Consider the following 19512-nt stretch of genomic DNA (forward strand, 5'->3'; position numbering starts at 1 on the left):
CTCAGGCTCTCAGTAGGAAAGATGGATTCAGTTTCTCATTAAATGAATTCTTACCTTGATCTAGTTCCTTGTCTGTTACTTGTCTCTCAAGCTGCTTCCTCAGTCTCTCATTAGTTTTTATGGAGTATTCTAAACGCTGTCTCAGGACTCTAATTTCTTGCAGATGCTCCATTAATAACTCTAAATAAAGCAAGAGACCACTTCTTATTTAGAGCAGATGACTGTATTCTTTTACACTATGTGCTCTTGTCAGATCTAATGGGTGCTAATCCTAAAAGATGACACAGAGCTGTTACAAATGGCAGACATTGAATATCTGACTCCACAACACTCTTTTCCTATACAGTGCTCCAACCATGCATTCAGTGAAAACTCCTACTCTACATTCTAACTTAAACAATGGTCCAGAGTTTTAAGGCTATTCAGATTTCTTCTTCCTACAAAAGTGGAGTAGATAACAATTTTATCTACATAAACATTCTCTGTACTGAGGAAGGAATCCAAAGGTCTGCAATGCAGCTCCCCATTCCGGCTCGACACGCCACCAGCACATATTTTTTCCTCACAACAACAGGAAGCTCCCAGAGTAGCGCAGAGAGAAATTTGACTTTGACTTACACAATGCACTCCACAATAAAGAAATCTGTTGCATCAAGTTTCATTACTGTACCTTTTCCTTCTTGCTTTTCCATTCTACAATTTTTCTTCCCTTGGCTGCAAGTTTCATCCTGACTCAGGAGCTGATCTGTTGTACCTGTCACTGTGTGATGTGTCAGTTTATCCATGTCACACACTCCGGGTTTACTCCGCAATATTTCTCCCTGAACAGGATGTGCCAGCTCAGCTATTAAATTTTCATTGCTGCCGATAAAGTACTGCAAGCATCACTTGTGTTTAGTGGAACTATCCAGGTCAAACATGACACCACTTATTAATTATGCAGCACTTAACAATTCTCAAGGAAACACAATACTGGCTTCTATAAAATTGGAAAATCTTTCCTTTTCCACATAATAATCCCTCGACAATTGTCTATTTTCACCTTATAACTTGTCTATTTAAAGAGTGTCTGGAGCAACGTAAAAGCTGGGAGCCTAAAACAACAAGGAGACAAACTAACACACTTAATAGTGCCTCAAACAGGGCAGTTCAGATGGTTGCCATCTCTGTGTGCCTCATCACTGAAATTGCAACGATTATGCGAGGAGCTGGAAAGCGGAGGCAGACAAACATTCTTCATTATTTCTTAATTAGTTCCCTTGTGTGTTATTTATCAGCTTTTCCCAATATCCAGCAAATCTTCTGTGGGAAAAAAACATTACCTGGAGGAAACTTGCTTGGCAGAAGTGGCAGTGCGCTGTGCTGGCCTTCCAGGTCATGCCTGTGCACAGGTGAGCCAAGAGGAGACTTCTCTGACAAATCAAAGTCAGACGAGCTGTGAAGAGCAGATGGCACAGGAGACTCGCCCTGCAGACTCTGGTACATGGTGGCATTCTTCTCATTATTCCTTTGGAGCCAAACAAAACGGTTTAAAATACATAAGTTATTCTGTGAGTCTGGAAAGCACAAACAGAGGGTGCCGAATTTACACTGATTTACAAGTGAATTTATGTGACAGGGAATGAATAACCACTGCACATCAGAGGTTGCATCAAGAGTGAAATTCAGAGCTCACTGTAGTCAGCAGGAATAATCACTGGCCCTCCAGCCTATTTTGTATTTTCCAGCACCAGGCAGTCACCTTTGTGTTCAGGGGACCTCAAGCTGCCTTGAACAGGCAGCTGAAGACCTCTGTAGCACAGAAGAATCCCAAGCTGGCAGAAAACCAACAAACACAGCACAACAACACCTGCTCTCTTCACCTTCAGCATCAAGGTGCTTTGACAATGAACTCCAGCAGTGCTGCACTTGAGTGACCCTCAGCCAGGCCCAGGGGCATGGGGACACACAGGGAGGGACTGTCCCCTCCCCGGCACCTGCACCAGGATAATGGCTCAGCATGACATTGTCCACATATATCCACACTGGATTATGGACATGGTTAACTTTGTCCATGAAAACAATGATCCTGGTGGCACAATGTTTCTCTTTCAGTATCTCACCTGCTTGGTGAGAAGTGGGGGAAAAGCCTTATTCTGTTTTCAATGGGTGTTTTATTAACAAAGTAGATATTAAAAAGCAAAGCCCTGCCTAACAGCTAAACATGCTACAAAACATGGAGTATCCTTATCAACTTATGAAACAACCATATTGTTGCTAAACATTCAGTTGCACTCTTACCTCTGAGCTAATTCATAAAGTATAGTGACTTCTGTACCTATTGACTCTCCTGCAAAGCAGAAACAGCTGATTAGAAACACGCACTGAGAATTACAATTTTTTCCCCTCCATCTTACTCTATTTAAATACAGAGTGGTAAATTAATGAGAAATTAGAGGAGTCAACAGATACCAACACACTTTGTATTAGTGTCAAAGGCTGTGCATGAGCAAAACTATTTATAGCCCAGCAACAAAACAATAGCTTGCTCTGGAACTCACTAAAAAAAAAAATTATCAGGGACCACAGGTGCCAGATTTTACAGCCTTGGTGTTTTAATTAGCATACCAATTTGAAATAATTGTGCTATATGGCAAAAGGATTATGGACACATGTTTTTATTTCTTCAGTAACATTTATATAAAAACAATTCCACTGCACCTGGATTTTTTGTGCCTGTTTTGGAGTCAGGCTAACCAGTCATCCTTAATGAAGGAGCACACACAGGATTTTGCCTGCAACATGCTCTGTGGAATTGTGTGCGAGCACAGGCACAATTCAGTGCAAGAGGTCTGCACTCAGACACTAATTTGAATAAAGAAATAAGAGCTTGGTGGTGTCACCTTGGCTCCCCATATTTTAAAATTTTTGTGCAATTAAGCAAAAGTGGCAGGGAAGAGTTGCACAGCTGAAATTTCAGAAGAATGAACTGAAGGTCAGGATGGAAATGCAGAGACAGACAGCTGTTCATGCTTCTTCTTTACAGTCAATTCTTAGTACACTGGATGTTCTTTACAACCTTACAAACATCATTTTACTTTAATGTGTGATTCAATGCAGCACCATTGTGTTAGATATATTGAATTGTCTCGGTTGTCAGTGACTTTTTGTAGTATATAGGATACCATCTGTTGGTTTAAAGGCATTTAATGTTTATTCACTACAGTCTTCTCATTTGCAATGCAAGGAATCTCTGTAGCCACCGAAATCGTTGAATACACTCAATCTTTTATTACCCTGCTATGACATGAGGCTGTAATACCTTTTTCTCATACACAGCTGCTTTATATGAGCAATCAAAACTGCAACATCCTGCCACGATGTGTAATGAAAGGCAGAACACAGATCATGCTACGGCTGGGCCCCAAATGGGGCTGAACAAAGGCAGCTCCCAGAGCCAATTCCAGGAGGATGTGAGGGTCAGGTCCCTGTCTCAGGCACCTCAAGTGTTTTTGGGGACAGCACTCCTGCAGCTGACATTTGTGAAGGATTGCTGGTTGTTTGGGTCAGCAAGAGCAGCACTTGTGACACCAGGAAAAGGTCCTGCTTGCTGCTCCTCACAACAGCATCCCTTTTCCATCACTTCCCTGCTAACTTTCTTCAAACTCCAGACTGAAGGCAATGCGCAGGTTATGCTCTTCCTTCAAGTGCCAAATGTCAGTTGTGATGCTCATTTTCCAAAACACAGTTGTATTTTAGCTCTCTTATGAAAGGCAGTGTACATTTCTCCACCAGCCAGACTAGCAGGCAGCAAGATGCAGGTCCCTTAGGAAAATCATGGAATAATTTAGGTTGGAAAAGACATCCTAGATCATCGAGTTCAACTGTTACCCCAGCACTGCAGTAACTCATGTCCCCAGGTGTCTTCACCAGTCAGCTGGGCAGTTCCATAAACAGGAAACCCTGAAGCTATGTGTAACAAAACTTGTATATAACCACTGTATTTTGGACAGTTAAAATATGCCTGTGTTGAGATGACCCCAAACAGCAGCTGTCAATAAGGAGGACAGCTACTATAGTAAAATCCAGTCAAGGAGCAATGGCCAGAGGCTAAAACACAAGAAGTTCCACCTCAACATGAGGAAGAAATTCTTTACATTGAGGGTGGAACAGGTGCCCAGGGATAGTGTGGAGTCTCCCTCTCTCAGTTCCACACCCACCTGGACATGTTCCTGTGGCACCTGCTCCAGGTGACCCTGCCTTGGCGGGGACTTGGACTGGATGATCTCCAGAGGTCCCTTCCAACTCCGTGATTCTTTGTGATTCTTGTTGGTTCATAAAAAATTTTACCTTCCATGACAGCCCTCCCCACAAACCATCTTAAAGCAACCAACAGCAAGGAAGGCTTCCTTCCCCCAACAAGCAAATAAAACCCTTCCCATCTCGAGGGCGTAAATCTGTGTGACAAAAAGCACCAAACATTGCTGCTCACCATAGAGGAAAGTCATCTCCAGCTTCTCAAACAGCAGCACACTCTGGTTCAGCTGCTCACGGAAGCCTTCAGCAACATCATAATCAACATCACTGGCCTGCAGCAGCTCCTCAAAGGCCTTCACCAGGTTGCTGAGGTGCTGGTGGTAGGTGACACAGCCACAGCGGATCTCCTTGATCTGCTGGCACTGGAAGGACAGCTCCCGAACTTGTGAGTGAACTAACGAGTCGTATCTGAGAAAATGAAATTAGCTGTAAAGCTTGCTGGCCATAAGTGACGTTTAAATAGGAATAAAAAGGGAATTAAGCTTATATTCCTAAACTATTCTTTTATGTGGCTCAATTTGCTTTTAAAATGCTTTTAACGGCCATAATGAGATGCATTGTCTCTGACTGTTGAGTTTTGTATTTAGAGATTATCCTCCTTCACTAAACTGCATCATTTATAAAATGGGCCAAAACTAATGGGATGACTTGGTGGCCTGCTTGGAAAGCACATGGATGGCAGCAGAGGTACCAAATTAAACTAAGTAAGAGTGAATACATGTAAAGAATTTTCAAGAATATACATATTTTTCCTGACTGGTTGGCGATTTTTTTTTTTGTTTGGTGTTTTGTAGTTTTCTTAACTCCCTATAGAAGCAGACAACAGTCCTTTCTCTGAAACTTTATCTATTTCCTGCCAGGACCACAGTATTGGACTTTCTGAACTGATGGTTTCACCCAGTCTGAAAATTCTCCACATCTCTGCATGTGTATTGCAAGAAACAATGACAACCACTGCGGTGCCCAAACTTCTGTACTCCACAAGCCAGGATATAAATTGCAACTCAGATCAATTGAATTTATTTATGGAATTTATGCTTGCAAATGTAGGCATCCCCTCTGTACTGCCACTGTCTGTACCACAGGTAGAGTTTTTTCTCCAGAATCATCCATTAGCAGGAAAAAAAAGGGGAGAATATGTTAGAAGATGCAGGAAATCAATCGAAATCTATGGTGATGTGGGTTGTTACAGCATTTTTACTGTCATTTGTATAGGAAGAGATGCATAACTCATTTTGGGGTCTGTCACTTGTGACTCACGACACTGTCCTACACAGTGGCCATAAAAACCTCACAGTGATCCATAGGGTCTCATTCCTTAATTTACAGTCAGATCTCTCTTTGTAAAATGGATGAGGTATATTTTCAAGGGATGTAAATTCCTATGGACTCTGTAACACCACTGTATTTTACAACAGTGAGACTCAGACACACACAACAGCCCATGCTGGTGGTTGCTCACGGTCTCCAAATATCTCTACTCAAGCATTTGGAAGAAAGGCACAAGGCTGAATGCCTTTCTTTGTTACAATTTCTGGCATTCCACAGGCCCTCAGGACAATGACAATATTTAAAAGGGAGAAAAGGGGGGCTGGATGTTAAAAAAGGCTAACTCTTATGATCCCCCATTGTATGTTTGCAATTTGTACATATATATATGTATATAGACAAAATGCTGCCCCAAGTCCCATACAAAATCCAAGACTGATACATTTCAGCCTCCCATAAATGGTTTTCCAGCTTATGAGCTTATGCTATAAAATTTCATTCATTAATTCCTATATTTATCTCCTCTCACATCCTTCACAGGACGGCATTACAGCCCTCGACTGCAAAATAAATCGGAACTAGAGCGTGAACATCTTATGTTTACACATCAAGTCTGGGCACTCAAACAGAAGGGCCAGCACAAATCTGCCAGCCCACTGCTCACAGAAACATTCCTGTCTTAAATGGGGTGCTTCATTTTCCTACCCTTGGCACCTGAAAATACCCTGAGTGGTGCAGAGCTGTGGTGCTTTGATGACAGAGGTTATCCTGTCTCACAGGTAACCTGAGATCTGAGCTGGCTCAAGAGAGGATCTCTGACAGCAAAGAGAGCTGTGGGCCTGAGGTGAGACTCATCTGATGTGTCTGGCACAGGACAGCTACAGATGATAAAACCAATTTATCAGTTTTGTACTTAGGAGTCTTTCAACAAAACATTTCAATTCCTTTATGCTAATGTTAGTGAAATTTCGTCTTTAGTGGAACAACACTTGTGAATAAAATGAGCCTCATCTCACCTTCCTATGCTATTTGGTATTGCTGTTTACAAAAGGGAACCTCAAAGAGCTGCAGTTTTACTCACTTGGATGGTGATGCTGCTCTCAGACTGTTCTGAAGAGGATACATTTCATCAAGGTGCACATTCACAACTTGCTCTTTGTCAAGTTCTGCCTCGTTGGCCAACAGCAGCTCCTGAAGGTTTTGTGCTGCCCACGTATCAGACTCAGAATCCCTATTTTTGGTGTGGATCTCGTAATCCAGCTGAGCGACACCAGGGGATGTCTGGACTCCTTCCACGGCTGCATCTCGCACTCGTGTGACAAACCCTTCCACAGGCAGGGCTGCATCACTCACAACACCATTGGAAACTCCACTGGACAAGGGCTGGTCAGAGCCCTGCAGCTGCAGCAGGAACACTTTGTACTTTTCAAGCTCAGACTGCATATTCCTAACCCTTTGTTTCAATTCTTCTATATCCTCTGCGGCTTCACAGCCATCGAGTGCATCAGTCCTTGCTGCACTCCCTTGGTGAGCAGGCAGGCACTTGGAGCCTGAGTGTGCAGGGCCTGAGTCAATGTCCTGGTGTCCCATGGAACAAAACTCTTCATCCACCTCTTCTGACGAACTCTGAATATTCCCATTGCTAATGTTATGATGATTTTGCATTTCTGAAAAACAGGAGGCTTGCATGTGAATAACAGCATTTCTGTATCTGACATTCTGTTCTTAACAGCACTAGAATGAATTATTTCAATTCTATAATAGCAGAATGTAGGTAATTACAAGCTATATATTATTAGTTTGGGACTTTTGACCTCTCTCTATGATTTGCCATTAATTCAATTTCCACATCAAGTATTTCAAACCATTATTACCTTTCAAATAAACAATACTCAAAATACAACCAACTTTCTCTACCCAAATGCTTGAAAATTCCTTTTGCCATGTGCTCCCCTGAATCAGGCTCTAATCAAGCTCAGACATTTCCAGGCACAAAGATGATAACATCAAACATGAGCCAAAGGAGACTCTGACTTCACATGGTTCCTCCTAAAGCTTCTAATTAAATATTCTTCTTCTCCCCACTTTAAAAATCTATACAAAATCAATTGGAGCATAAAGTCAGTGGAATTTTAAAAAGGCTATCAACAAAACACATTTGAAAAGGAGGCTATAATAACTTCTTTTTAAAAAGGTGTTCTAAACAAACCCCACTGAAGTGTTTGGTCTTAAAGGTTTCACTGGCACCCATTTGATATGAACATCACATGCCTCAGGTGACTTTGCCATCCCTAAGTAATGCAATCACCTCAGATTCAGCCCAATAAGAGCCATATATTCCTACAGATAATCCATGTTTATAGTTCTGTGCATGTTGAGGGCTGTATGTGTAAGTAGCCAGCAAAATGATTATTTTTTAGTTACCAGTAAATTAAATTTTCCCCTTCTATTAGTTCTGCAGAAGATCACTATGAATTAGAACTTCCCTTTTGGGAGCCAATTCATTGATCTTTCAGACAGGTTGCAATACTTTCAGATTGGTTTCCATGGAGAATTTGAATGTCCAGGTTCAAGCTGTAAATCAGTACAAAAACTCAGGGGGAACAGCTCTGTATGAAAGCCAAAGACCAAGAGAATAAAAATAAGTATTACCTAAAAGCTGGAATAAAATGAAGCTGTGGTTCTGGGATATCAACACTGCCCAGAGAAGCTGTGGCTGCCTCATCCCTGGAATGTTCAAGGCCAGGTTGGGCTTGGAGCACCCTGGGGCAGAGGAAGGGGTCCCTGCCCATGGCAGGGGTGGGATGGGATGAGCTTTTTAAGGTCCCTTCCAACCCAAACCATTTTCTGATCTGAGATCAAGGCCAGAGGATGTTCAGTGCACTCTGCTCATTTTGTGTGGCATTCCAAAGGAAGGAAGTGCTTCCAAGGAAGTGCCTGGGTATGAATTCTGGAGGACACAAGAAGGGAATGCAACACTTCACTCACTGACTTCTGCTGCAGGGACACAGATGGCAAAAAACCTCAACACCAGGCTAACTCAAACTCTGAAACCCTGATTCCATGCATCACTCCAGATAACAAACAGAGAAAATAAAAACAGATAGTACCAAAGAATATTTCAGATCAGAGCACTGGCTACGGTTTTTAACGTACTAAGTGCCCTTTAATTAAAAAGGAGAACTAATGAGCTCCCTGTGCACCTGTGTCCACATCCCCAAAGGGTACAACTGAGCAGGACCCTGCACACCAAAGGATTACAGAATTGGCCACATCCCCTGCACTCTCCAGTATTACTCAGGTTACTCAAGCCCTCCCAAAAAAAGACTAATAGATGATGCAGAAACATGGAACACACAGCACTAAACCTATTTACATTTTCATTAAATGATTCCATTAGATTTCAGCATACTTGAATGCCTTCAAATAATTCAGATAAGCAAAATTCTTTCATTCAGTTGCTTCATTCCAATAGTTCAGAACTAGATGGGGAAGCAGTAACAAACATTTAATTCAGAGAGGAGTTCAGAAGTGAGGACATTAGCAACAGAGATCAGAGTCACGCATACAACTAATTATTTTTACTGGAAATCAGACTCATAAATCCCTGTGGCCCTTCTGAAAGCACAACCCTGAAAGACCAACTTGGATTCTTGGAGCAATTAATCCACAGCAGCTAAGAAAACCAGATTTAAAATCCACAAATAACAGCAAGGGAGATGATTATCTGAAGCAATTTACAATTTTGTACAACGCTGAAGAAAGTGAAAAAAAAAAATCTGTACCATATAAATGTTCTACCTTGACAGTTTAGATGATTTTTGTCCTTTACATTTTCATTCTTGTCCTCTGTACCTGGATCAACATCTTGCAACTCCACCTGGGTCTCAGTATTATCCAGTCTGAGCAATGAGACAACTGGAGAACCGTGGGGAAAGGTAAAACAGAAATCAGTAAGAGACTGAAAATAAATTAAGTGGAGATAGTTTAAAAAAAAAAAAAAAAAACACAAAAAAAACCACCAAACCAACCAAACTAATAAATAAAATCAAAAAAAGCAAAAAACCCCCTCACCTCACAAACACAAACCGGATTCTCTAACAGTTTGGAAAAGGAAAATTTTATTGATAATATGAGTGTCTTTAAATCCTTGAACTAATTATAAGGGTAACTACTTAGAATTAATTGCAAAGGCTCCTACTAACAAATGAAGATAAACATTTGTAGGTCCTCTTTGTAATGGAACAGTAAATCAATCTCTAGTGCATTTTTAAATGTTTTATGCTAAGCTTAGAGAAAAGGCTTAAAAGTTTCTCCAATGTGAGCATTGATCATAAACCAATCTCCTGCAATCACCACAGCAAGTCTCAGAATCAGCAAATGTGCAGCACAACTGTTACCCGAGGGGAAAAAATCAGAGTGGAAAGGAAATCGCAGGACTGCAGCTCCTGATTTCTTCCAGGATCAAATTCAGAAGTTCTGCCCTTCTCAGGATTCTCCACAGATTTTGCACCTACCAGAATTCATTGCTCCAGTCCCACCACCTTAAGCATTTACAATAAATTGTGCCACATCTGTGCCTTACCACAACAATGTTATTTTTACCAACAATCTCTGCAACCTCTGGGTCTGACAGTGGCTCACCCACCACTTGACTGAGTCTTATTTTTATATTCACCCTCCTTTACCTATCCTTCACACCCCTGCTCAGTTTTTAATCTAACTGCTAAGTGCATTTTTATATTTCTACCATCCCAAATCTTTATCTAATACCCATTGCTCTGTGTCTTACAATTTGTCATACTTTGCTGATCCCAGTACTTTGTCAACAACTGAGTTTAAATTAACCCAGCCACAGTGGGAACAGACACGGCTGACTTGACTGATCAGTGGAATATTGGAAAAGTTTAATTATCCAGCATCAACAAACCCAAGATTTTTATACTCTCTTGTCTCCATTACAGACAGTTTTCATTAAACTTGGCATCTTATTAAGGGAATTTTTTATGTGTGTGCACATGTGAGCACCCTGTGATCTGCTGTTTATTACAGACTTTACACGTGCACACAGCACTTTTTGTCCCACAAAAAGCTGGTTTACATCTTAGTGGCAAACAGAAAGAAAAGGTGTTTTTTCAAGGTCTACACGTATTTGTCCACTCAAGAAATTTGCAAGATTAAGCAGTATTGTAGATATATAAAGATGATCTCTGTTTACTTTCTGCTGCAAGAGAAGCTGCCACTCTTCCAGGCAGGACCATGAGACACCAGATTTTCTTTATTTACCTCTCCCTGATGTGTTTCCCTGTGCAGGCTCCTCCGGAACCTTTTCAGCTCCAGACTCATCCAGTAACTCTCCATTAGGTTGTGCCTGAAAAGGTTTGGTTTGTAGTTCACAGGCTCTCAGACCTTCTTCCCCAGGTGCCCTGGAATGATGCTGTGGTTGTGAAGCTGATTTGTGCAGCCAGGAGTTCAAAGGCACATTTCCTGATGGTCTGCAGCCTCTTACAGGCACAGGCAGACGTGACTTCTTGGGCAAGGAAGCAGAGTCAGCCTGAAAAGAGCATGGAAGAAAATGGGGAGTCAGTGATTTGTAGGAAAGTGTATGAAATATAAACAAACATTCCAGGAAAAATAAAAAATTTCCTGTAAAATCAGGCAGTTGTCACTTTAGTTTTGCAAATGGAATTGCAATACCCTTGCCTACATGAGAAGTAAACATTCCGAGAGGTAAATATACCCGTTCCAAGTTCCACAGGTACAATTTTCTGTGAGCCCCAGCTGTTCATGCATCTATAACCTTCCAGCTCCTGAAGCAGGACAGCAAATCCAGCAGTGCCTACCAAAGGCTTTTAACACCAGGTGTATTAATTAGCTCTGGATTTGTGGATGCCTTAGGAAAACCGTTTCTCACCCAAACTGACCTCTCTTAACTGCTACTTCCCACTGTCATTTATATCATAAACGTCTGCCAGCCCAGCAACTTTTTCCCTTAAAACCCTTTTTTTTTTGTAAGTTGAGGATCCTTCTCATTTTTCAACAACTTATTTTCATTTCTTCATTTAGTCTCCACCCAACATGCCCTACACTTCCACAGCTTTGAGAAAATTAGCATAACTTTGCATCAGCCACAGAGGACATGTATTCTGCCACAGAGAAATCCTTTATGAACAAAACCAGTTTCTTCACCCATCCACTCTATACATTTCTTCTGAAGGATTCCCATTTCCTGCTGTAACAGACATCCCCTCACTGGAGTTGGGGGAAGCTACATTTCTCAAGTCACTACATTTTAGCCTCTCACCTTTGAAAGACTCTCCATAAAATAAATGTTCCTTGTTTAAAGCACACAGAATAAACCAGGGCTGTCTCCAAAAAGATAAAAGCATGCCATGTGTTGATGAGAGTTATGGAATTGTGTGTAATAATAACAAAAACCAATAATGGCATGTTCAGATAGATTTAGTTTATAATTTTGCTGTTCATTTGCTCCACCAGTGTTGTTAAGTCCCCTAATTTCTTTCATCACCCAACGTATTCTGAAATACCTTTCCACATTCACTTCTCAGCAATTACAGTCTTTACACAATTTAAAATCATAAAAAGCAAGTTCCATTTTCCTAATGCCATCCTCAATTCCTTTTGTACCTATACGAGAACAGTATCCTTCAGAGGCTGCAAAATAAATCCAGAACTTGCAGCTAACTAAACTGCATTAATAACTTCAAACCATTTCCAGCTGTCTCAGGGCTGTGGCACAGACACATTTGTCACCCAGATTACCCACAGGCCACTTCAGCTGGCTACATCAAATTATTTATAAAAGCCATTCCAAAGCTAAAGATACACTGCATTAGTCCAAACAAGAAAGCTTTTAAAGCAGCTGATTCAAGGGCTGCATTGAGGTTGCCACTGATTAAACCAGGGAAGAATCTGGAAAATGGTGAATCAGACAGTAAACTGAAACTCAGAGAAAACAGGAACTTGAAAAAAAGAAATTTCCAGAAAGAATCAGAAAATCATGGAATGGTTTGGGTTAGAAGGGACCTTAATCATCCCATTCCACCCCCTGCCATGGGCAGGGACAACTTCCACTGTCTCAGGTTGCTCCAAGCCGTGTCCAGCCTGGCCTTGGACACTGCCAGGGATCCAGGGGCAGCCACAGCTTCTCTGGGCACCCTGTGCCAGGGCCTCACCACCCCCACAGGGAGAATTTTTTCTTAGTATCTCATCCTTCTTAATATCTCAATGTCTTGAAGGGCCTCCATCTTCAGGCCATTGCCCCTTGTCCTGTCCCTTTGTGCCCAGAACAAAGCCTTACCAACATCCCTTCATTACAAGCCCCTTCCTCCAGAAAAACAAACCCCAGAGGAACAAGCCAGAATGAAAATGAACTGCTCCTAATTTCTACCTCTCAGAAATCTCTTGATCACTAAAGTTATGGAAACCACTCTTTGCAGAAGGTGCTACAACATTCCGTTAGCAGCGCACAAAATCAAAAGCAACGCTCCCCTTTGTCTGCTCCACAGGAGCCAAGATCTTCAAAGTGTTTTCAACTTCACTTCTATCACTGCTGCTGAAACAATACACAGAACTCTTTAGCAGACACTGTTTTCCCATCTCTTTGTTTGGGATCACAGACTGCCTGCAGACAGAAGGCTTCAAAACTCTGGGGCCCCAGCACACCCTGCCTGCGCTGCCAGAACAGGCTCTGTGCACTCAGATCCCAGACAAATACAACAAACTGCCCCCATTTCACAGGGCACTCCTGGCCACACTTCCCACAAAGCAAGACACAATGATAGGATGTCAATAAAAGCCTAAAATTGAGGTTTGAGTTTGTGGAAGTGTCCCACTGATCCCTCCACAGCCTGCTCCCAGATGTGATGCAAATCTGGAATTTTCTAGAACACTTTTGCCATTTAGACTTGATCACTTCTGAATGCTCTAGTTCTGTACATTATGAACAAGAAACACAGACTCTCTTTTTCCAAAAGCTGTAATATTTACGAGTATGTGGTCCCAGGGAGGATTGAAATTCAATTAATTAACGTTCTAAAGCATGCTGAAGTAGGAGATGAAAAGCTCTGAACATTAGGAACAATTATCTAAAATATATTTGGCTTACATCTCTTTTCCTAATATTAAAAACCATACAAAAGCAAGATTTAATATTAGAAATGAAACATATTTTTCCCTTTTATACATCTATTCCCTAAGTACAAAAAAGAGAATAAACTTACTTCACTTGTTCTAGTAAAAGCAAGTCTTTCATGCTGTTCACCCTTCTCATACACATTTTCTTGCTGATGTTCTGCTTCTGCACTTAATCTTGAACATTTTGACTTTTCTTCTGAGGCTCCTTTTTTGCCTTCATGTTTGAATCTCATGACATTACTCTCTAAAGTCATTGTTTGCGTAGCTGCATCTTTCAATTCCACTTTCAACAGCTGAATCGCCTTATTAATCTGTGGCACTGCATCTGGATAAAGCTTCTCTTCCCCATCAAAAGTTGATTTCAATTCTACTTGCTGCTTTAAGAATTTAGTGACCTGCTTGAAATGTTTGAGTTCAGCTCTTAGTTGAATAATCATTTGCCTAAGATCTTTTTCATCCTTTTCCTCTATATCTTCACTTGAACATTCCTCCTCTGTCGTGTTCAGATGATCTAACAGTTCATTTACAATTTTCATTTGTTCTTGTCTGCTACACTCAGGGAAGAGGAGAGAAAAGACATGAATTTAGATTTTTATTTAAGCAAACAAAAATACCTCCCAAGAAACCCTTCTGCTGTGTTGTGACATATCTGAAATTCCCAGGAGGTTCTGTTTTGCTCACTAATGAACTACTCACTAACAGAGTTTTTGGAACCTTTTCACAACATGAATTATATCATAAATTGCCTCATCATGGCTTTTCTCCTATTTAAGACAGAAATATAAGAAATATGAATGGATTCTCAAAAAAGTTCACTCTCTACCTTAAAAGTTAATTTATACCAAAACCACACCAGACTCTAGACCATATAATCATAGATTAGCCCAAGTTGGAAGGAACCCACAAGGACCATCAAAGTGTTATTCCTGGCCCTGATGTTGAGTTTTTTGTGCAAATCTAATCCCCCATGTGTTTCTAATGGAACAGGGAGGATGAAAAGTGAGAAATCAGCCAAAAAACCTGCAAAACCAGCTCATTACAGAGCACCAAACTGCCCCATGGATAACTAGCAGCTCATGGACAGTAGTTTGGAAAGCAATGTTCTCAGAGAAACTGAAGCCAAATAAGAGGCATTTAAAGCACAAGCAAGCTCTGAAATTCTACAGACAATTTCATGTGTCCAATAGAGAGCTGTTTGTGCCATTAAACATATAAACCAGAGTTTTAAACAACTGCATTTGTATAGTTTAGCATTTGAAATGGTAGAAGCTAACTAGGCTTTTTATGGCTTTCTCTGGCATCTAATGGTGTTAGTGAGAATTCAGTTATGCAAAGCACAGGCTCATCACCCATCAGCCTGGTCATTTATACTTGAACACAGGAAAAATTACACACTAGAGTGGAAAAGATGATGGTGCTAGAACTGCTCATTAGCCAACTTTTAAGTAAAGATAACAAATAAACAATGTTTTCTCTTCATTTCTAAGGCAGTAGTATCTCCTCATTCACCACTAACTACTCCTGTGACAACTAGGAGAATTTATGCCTGTTGGGGGAGTTTTAAATAGTAATGTGCAAATGCAGAATTGCCTGAGGAAAGCCAAGTGCAGCGTGGTGAACACAGAAACCAGGGTTTGACTTGTGTAACTCCACTGGAGGCTCTGCTCCCAGCACTGACAGGCACTGGAAAAGGCACAGAATTCTGTACTTAGTCAGGCCAGAGACCAGGAAAGCAACTAGAGAAGGAAAAGGAACTACAGAACAAGGAAAAGAACCTGAGAATGATCTACAGCAAAGCTCTAACTCAGTTCTCAACCAGGAGATGAAGTGGTGTAAGCATGAAAGTGGGGTAAAGCAGTCAGGGTGTGTGTTTCTCCTGTACAGGTTGTTCTTGCTTGGCATTGTCCAGTTCCTATGGAAATGAACATTTCAGTTGGGAATTGACCAAATCCCAATGTAACACACACACACACACACCCCCCTGAATTCCACAGGTGCCAGTAGGGCTTGTATAGATTTAGGTCCACAGGTGTTTTCTCCTACATGAGAAGTGACCTAAGAATTTAGAACACAGTTCAGCCAGTCCTACAGGTGGCTGCACTGGAATAACCCAATAGTCAAGTGCAGAACATGGGCCCCAACTCCCTAAACTGAGAGGCAGCAAAGCCCTGGCCAGGCAGTCCAGGTGAAATGGCAAAGGCCACTCAGTGTGCAGCACCATCCATTCAGAATTATCCCTGTAAAAAGTCACTGTAACTCCAATTCCTCCATCCTCAGATCCTTTCACATACTGCTTTTACAACAGTACCATGTTGTCCCTTCCACCACACCACTTTTCACTGACATAGTGCTTTCAGATACTTTGGTTTTTTCAAGAAAAATGCCAGCTACTGTCAACTAAGCCCTTTGACTCAGTCAGAGCCCATCGTGGAGACAATTAGTTCCTGAAGCAAAGCTCCCTGGATCAGTAACTTTGGAGAGTTTCTTTCTTGCAATGGGGTTTTTTTTTAGGATTTCTACTGATAGTATGTTTCCTAATTACTTAATTGCATGATAGACTAAAATGGCTCTGAAGGTGCCTTGCCAATCTCTCAGGTAAATTAGACAGTGCCATTATCTAAATTCACTTTAGCAAAATTACCTTATTCTCTTCTCAGATAGAAATACTGTCAAAAGCAGTGCACATCCCTCATACTTACGTAGACTCCAGCAGAGATGTTCTATTTTCTCTTAGAAGAGATGTGAGCAAGTTCTCTTCTGTTTCATATTCACTCATTCCTGTTCTGCCCAAGTGTTTGTCAGTTGTATCACGCTCAAATTGAGGCTTAATTGGACTCCTATAATGTCTGTCTTTGCAGAAACTCTCTGAATAGCCTGATGGAGTTATCTGCTAAAAAATTGCAAACATTGTCTTATTACACAGGTATGTAATGTTCTATTAAATTCAGGGTTGTAATCTTTCTGTAATCAGGTTCTGTAATTCCTGATGCTCTTTATCTACATTAAGAAGCATCCACAGACATTTTGCTGACTATTTATTAATAGAAAAACTAATTAACATCTATTTCATATGATTAATTCATAGGGATCAGTTGTTTAGTAAGGAGTAAGAAGATTTCCCTGAAGGTCTTTATCTAACAAGAGGTATGAAACTTCTGGAATGTTGCCTGCAGACTGCAGATAACAATTTTATTAGCTCAGCTTTGAAGCATCTGTATATACAGTACAGATTCTGTCCTGGGATCTCCAGATTCAAGCCCTGATGGCTGGGACAGGACAGAACTTGGAAGCATTTACCAGCTGCCAACTTTCTGTATAAAACATCATGGATGTGTCCAAGGGAATTTCTACCTGGGGTCACTACAGTCATTCAAACCCCAATTAAAGAATCAAAATCTGCAGCAACCACATGAGAATTCAGCCTGGGCCCATTTGGGTACAGTTCCCATCAGCAACAAGAGCCAAAAGAGTTTTCCTAATACATCACTTACCTGTTTATCCACCTCACAAGGAAAATCCAAGGATACCTGAAGGCATACCTGGTAAACAGAGAAACACAGAAATTACAGATTTCATTGAGAAAAATATCATCCTTCTTCAACATTACAAATCAATTTGCAACCTGAGTTACTTTATGATTCCATGATGCTTTATCTTACACCGATTACATTGAGAGGACAGCAGGCTCCTGTTGGTATGAAAATGCAGTTTACATTTTACCAAGCTATCAAGTATTCCAACCCTAAAGAAGGATCTACAGGATTTTCTCCTCAATACAGCAAGTGAACCTCACAAAATTTGTACTCCAGGCCTGACTGCAATGGAGGCAGGAGATCAACCTGTGTGGATGTAAAAAAACACAGTTCCAAGGGACTCTCTGTCATCCCCATTCAGGGTGACTGTGAGCACTCAAACAACAGAAAATAAGGTCCACAAAAGCAATCTTGAATTCAAAACCAGCTGAGAAACACAGGAAAAAGCTTCCAGAAGATCTTTAGGATAACAATTAGTTGAAAGCAAAATCAGATACCAAGAAGAGTATGTTTGGTTTGCAAAAGGCTTCATGCTCTAAGAAAATGAAGACATTTTAAAGGCATGCAGAGAAGAGATCACTGTACAATAATGATCCTACCTGGCTGACCCTCTCACAAAACTGACCATTCTGCACCTTCCTGTCATTGTCCCCATCTTCAGGCTGCACCACAGGCTTCTCTGTTGTTTCAAGACACTACACAAAGTATGGAATGATGTGAAAATGTAGCACAAAAAAAAATACCGTGATATGAAACGTGCATAAATAAGTCAGTGATATGTCTTAAAAGAAAAATAAAAAAGCCTGTAATACAAAGTAACAAACACTGAATTAGATTCCTTCAACAAGATCAAAGAAAATTAATATAAACCCCAGGAATGACTCTCATCAAATAAAGTGAAACTTAATCTTATGCATTCCTTCATTTTTATTTAACCCTTTCTCCTCAGAATTTATAGAACATATATAAAAACCATTTAACCTCTTGTGGCAAAGGAGCTCTGTATCCTCAGTCGTGTCCCCATTCTGCCTATTTTATTTTCCAGTTGCCAGAATTTATTTTTATTTGCTACACAATTTAGGCTCTTCTCCAGCATTCAAGAAATAGATGCTTTTAAAACTAAGCACATGTGGCTTGCTGTACACTAGGAGGATTTACTGTGCCACTGAAGGTTACAATCTGCTGTGTCTCTGCCTAAATTTGCCCATTTGTAGCAAACGGTGCCAAATCATCTTTTAACTCCCCGTTTCCTACAGAACCCAACCCATCTCTCATTGCCTGAGCAAAGAGGAAGAGGAAGAGGAAGAGGAAGACTCAGCTTTTTTAGGAGCAGCACCCATGTTCCTGATATCAGCATCACTGAGAGCAGGACCAGAATCCCTTTGGTTTGCTGGATGCTGTTGAGCATTTCCAGGGATCCAGGGGCAGCCACAGCTTCTCTGGGCACCCTGTGCCAGGGTCTCCCCACCCTCACAGATAGAATTTCTTCCCAATATCCCATCTAACCCTGCCCTCCTTCATCTTAAGGCCATTCCCTGTGTCCTGTCATTCCATCCCTTATCCCCAGTCCCTTTCCAGCTCTCCTGGTGCCCCTTTCGGCCCTGGAAGAGGCTCTGAGCTCTCTCTGGAGCTTTTTCCTCTCCAGGTGAGCACCCCCAGCCCTGCCAGGCTGGTTCCAGAGGGGCTCCAGCTCTTGGAGCAGCTCTGTGGCCTCCTCTGGAAACTCCATAGGTAGGATACAGCCCTGACACAGAGAATTCCAACCCGCACAGGACAGAGTTATTTTTGCTTCCTCAGAACACTGGGAATTGAATGTATGTGTGAGGTTTTGGTTTTTTAATTATGCATTACTGTATGCAAATATAAATATATAAATATATATATAAATATATATATATGCATATATATATACATACATGTGAAATTGATGAGAAAACCCCTTTTATCTCCCAAATCCTTGCAGTATAAGCAACTCTAATGGTTTTAAGTATGAATTTTAAAAGGCAGAAACTGGATGGTGCAGAGTATTAATATATTTGCCTTTTCCAATTAGAATTCTGTACAGAAAACTGGCTTCCAAGTCATGTTTCAGTTGTCTTGGTATTTTCAGACTTGGTTTTTTTAGGACAACACAGAGTAAAGACAATTTGAAAGCTGGTGAAAGACACAGAGGGGTTAGGGTATATAGCAAGGGCATGCATTACAAAAAAAAATTGTTGTAATCGTGGGATGCCAAAAGTCTAATAAGGTTAACTAT

The 19512-nt window shown here is 41.0% G+C and overlaps 1 protein-coding gene across 3 annotated transcripts in view; it reads right to left on the minus strand.

The window, feature by feature from the left end:
• Nucleotides 1-19512, minus strand: part of CDK5RAP2 (CDK5 regulatory subunit associated protein 2) — a 69832-nt gene that overhangs the window by 17080 nt on the left and 33240 nt on the right. For all 3 annotated transcript variants that reach the window (XM_066201001.1, XM_066200999.1, XM_066201000.1), the window contains 11 exons: nucleotides 17855-17950; nucleotides 17214-17261; nucleotides 16422-16612; nucleotides 13809-14271; nucleotides 10852-11119; nucleotides 9367-9483; nucleotides 6647-7232; nucleotides 4472-4704; nucleotides 2281-2329; nucleotides 1323-1507; nucleotides 55-180 (listed from right to left, as the gene is read on the minus strand). In XM_066201001.1, coding sequence (XP_066057098.1) covers nucleotides 55-180; nucleotides 1323-1507; nucleotides 2281-2329; nucleotides 4472-4704; nucleotides 6647-7232; nucleotides 9367-9483; nucleotides 10852-11119; nucleotides 13809-14271; nucleotides 16422-16612; nucleotides 17214-17261; nucleotides 17855-17950 — 2362 coding nt within the window. The remainder of the gene's footprint in view (nucleotides 1-54; nucleotides 181-1322; nucleotides 1508-2280; nucleotides 2330-4471; nucleotides 4705-6646; nucleotides 7233-9366; nucleotides 9484-10851; nucleotides 11120-13808; nucleotides 14272-16421; nucleotides 16613-17213; nucleotides 17262-17854; nucleotides 17951-19512) is intronic.

Source organism: Chamaea fasciata, unplaced genomic scaffold, assembly GCF_029207755.1.
Source record: "Chamaea fasciata isolate MVZ Bird 193981 ecotype frontalis unplaced genomic scaffold, bChaFas1.0.hap1 SCAF_20, whole genome shotgun sequence".
Taxonomy (NCBI): domain Eukaryota; kingdom Metazoa; phylum Chordata; class Aves; order Passeriformes; family Sylviidae; genus Chamaea; species Chamaea fasciata.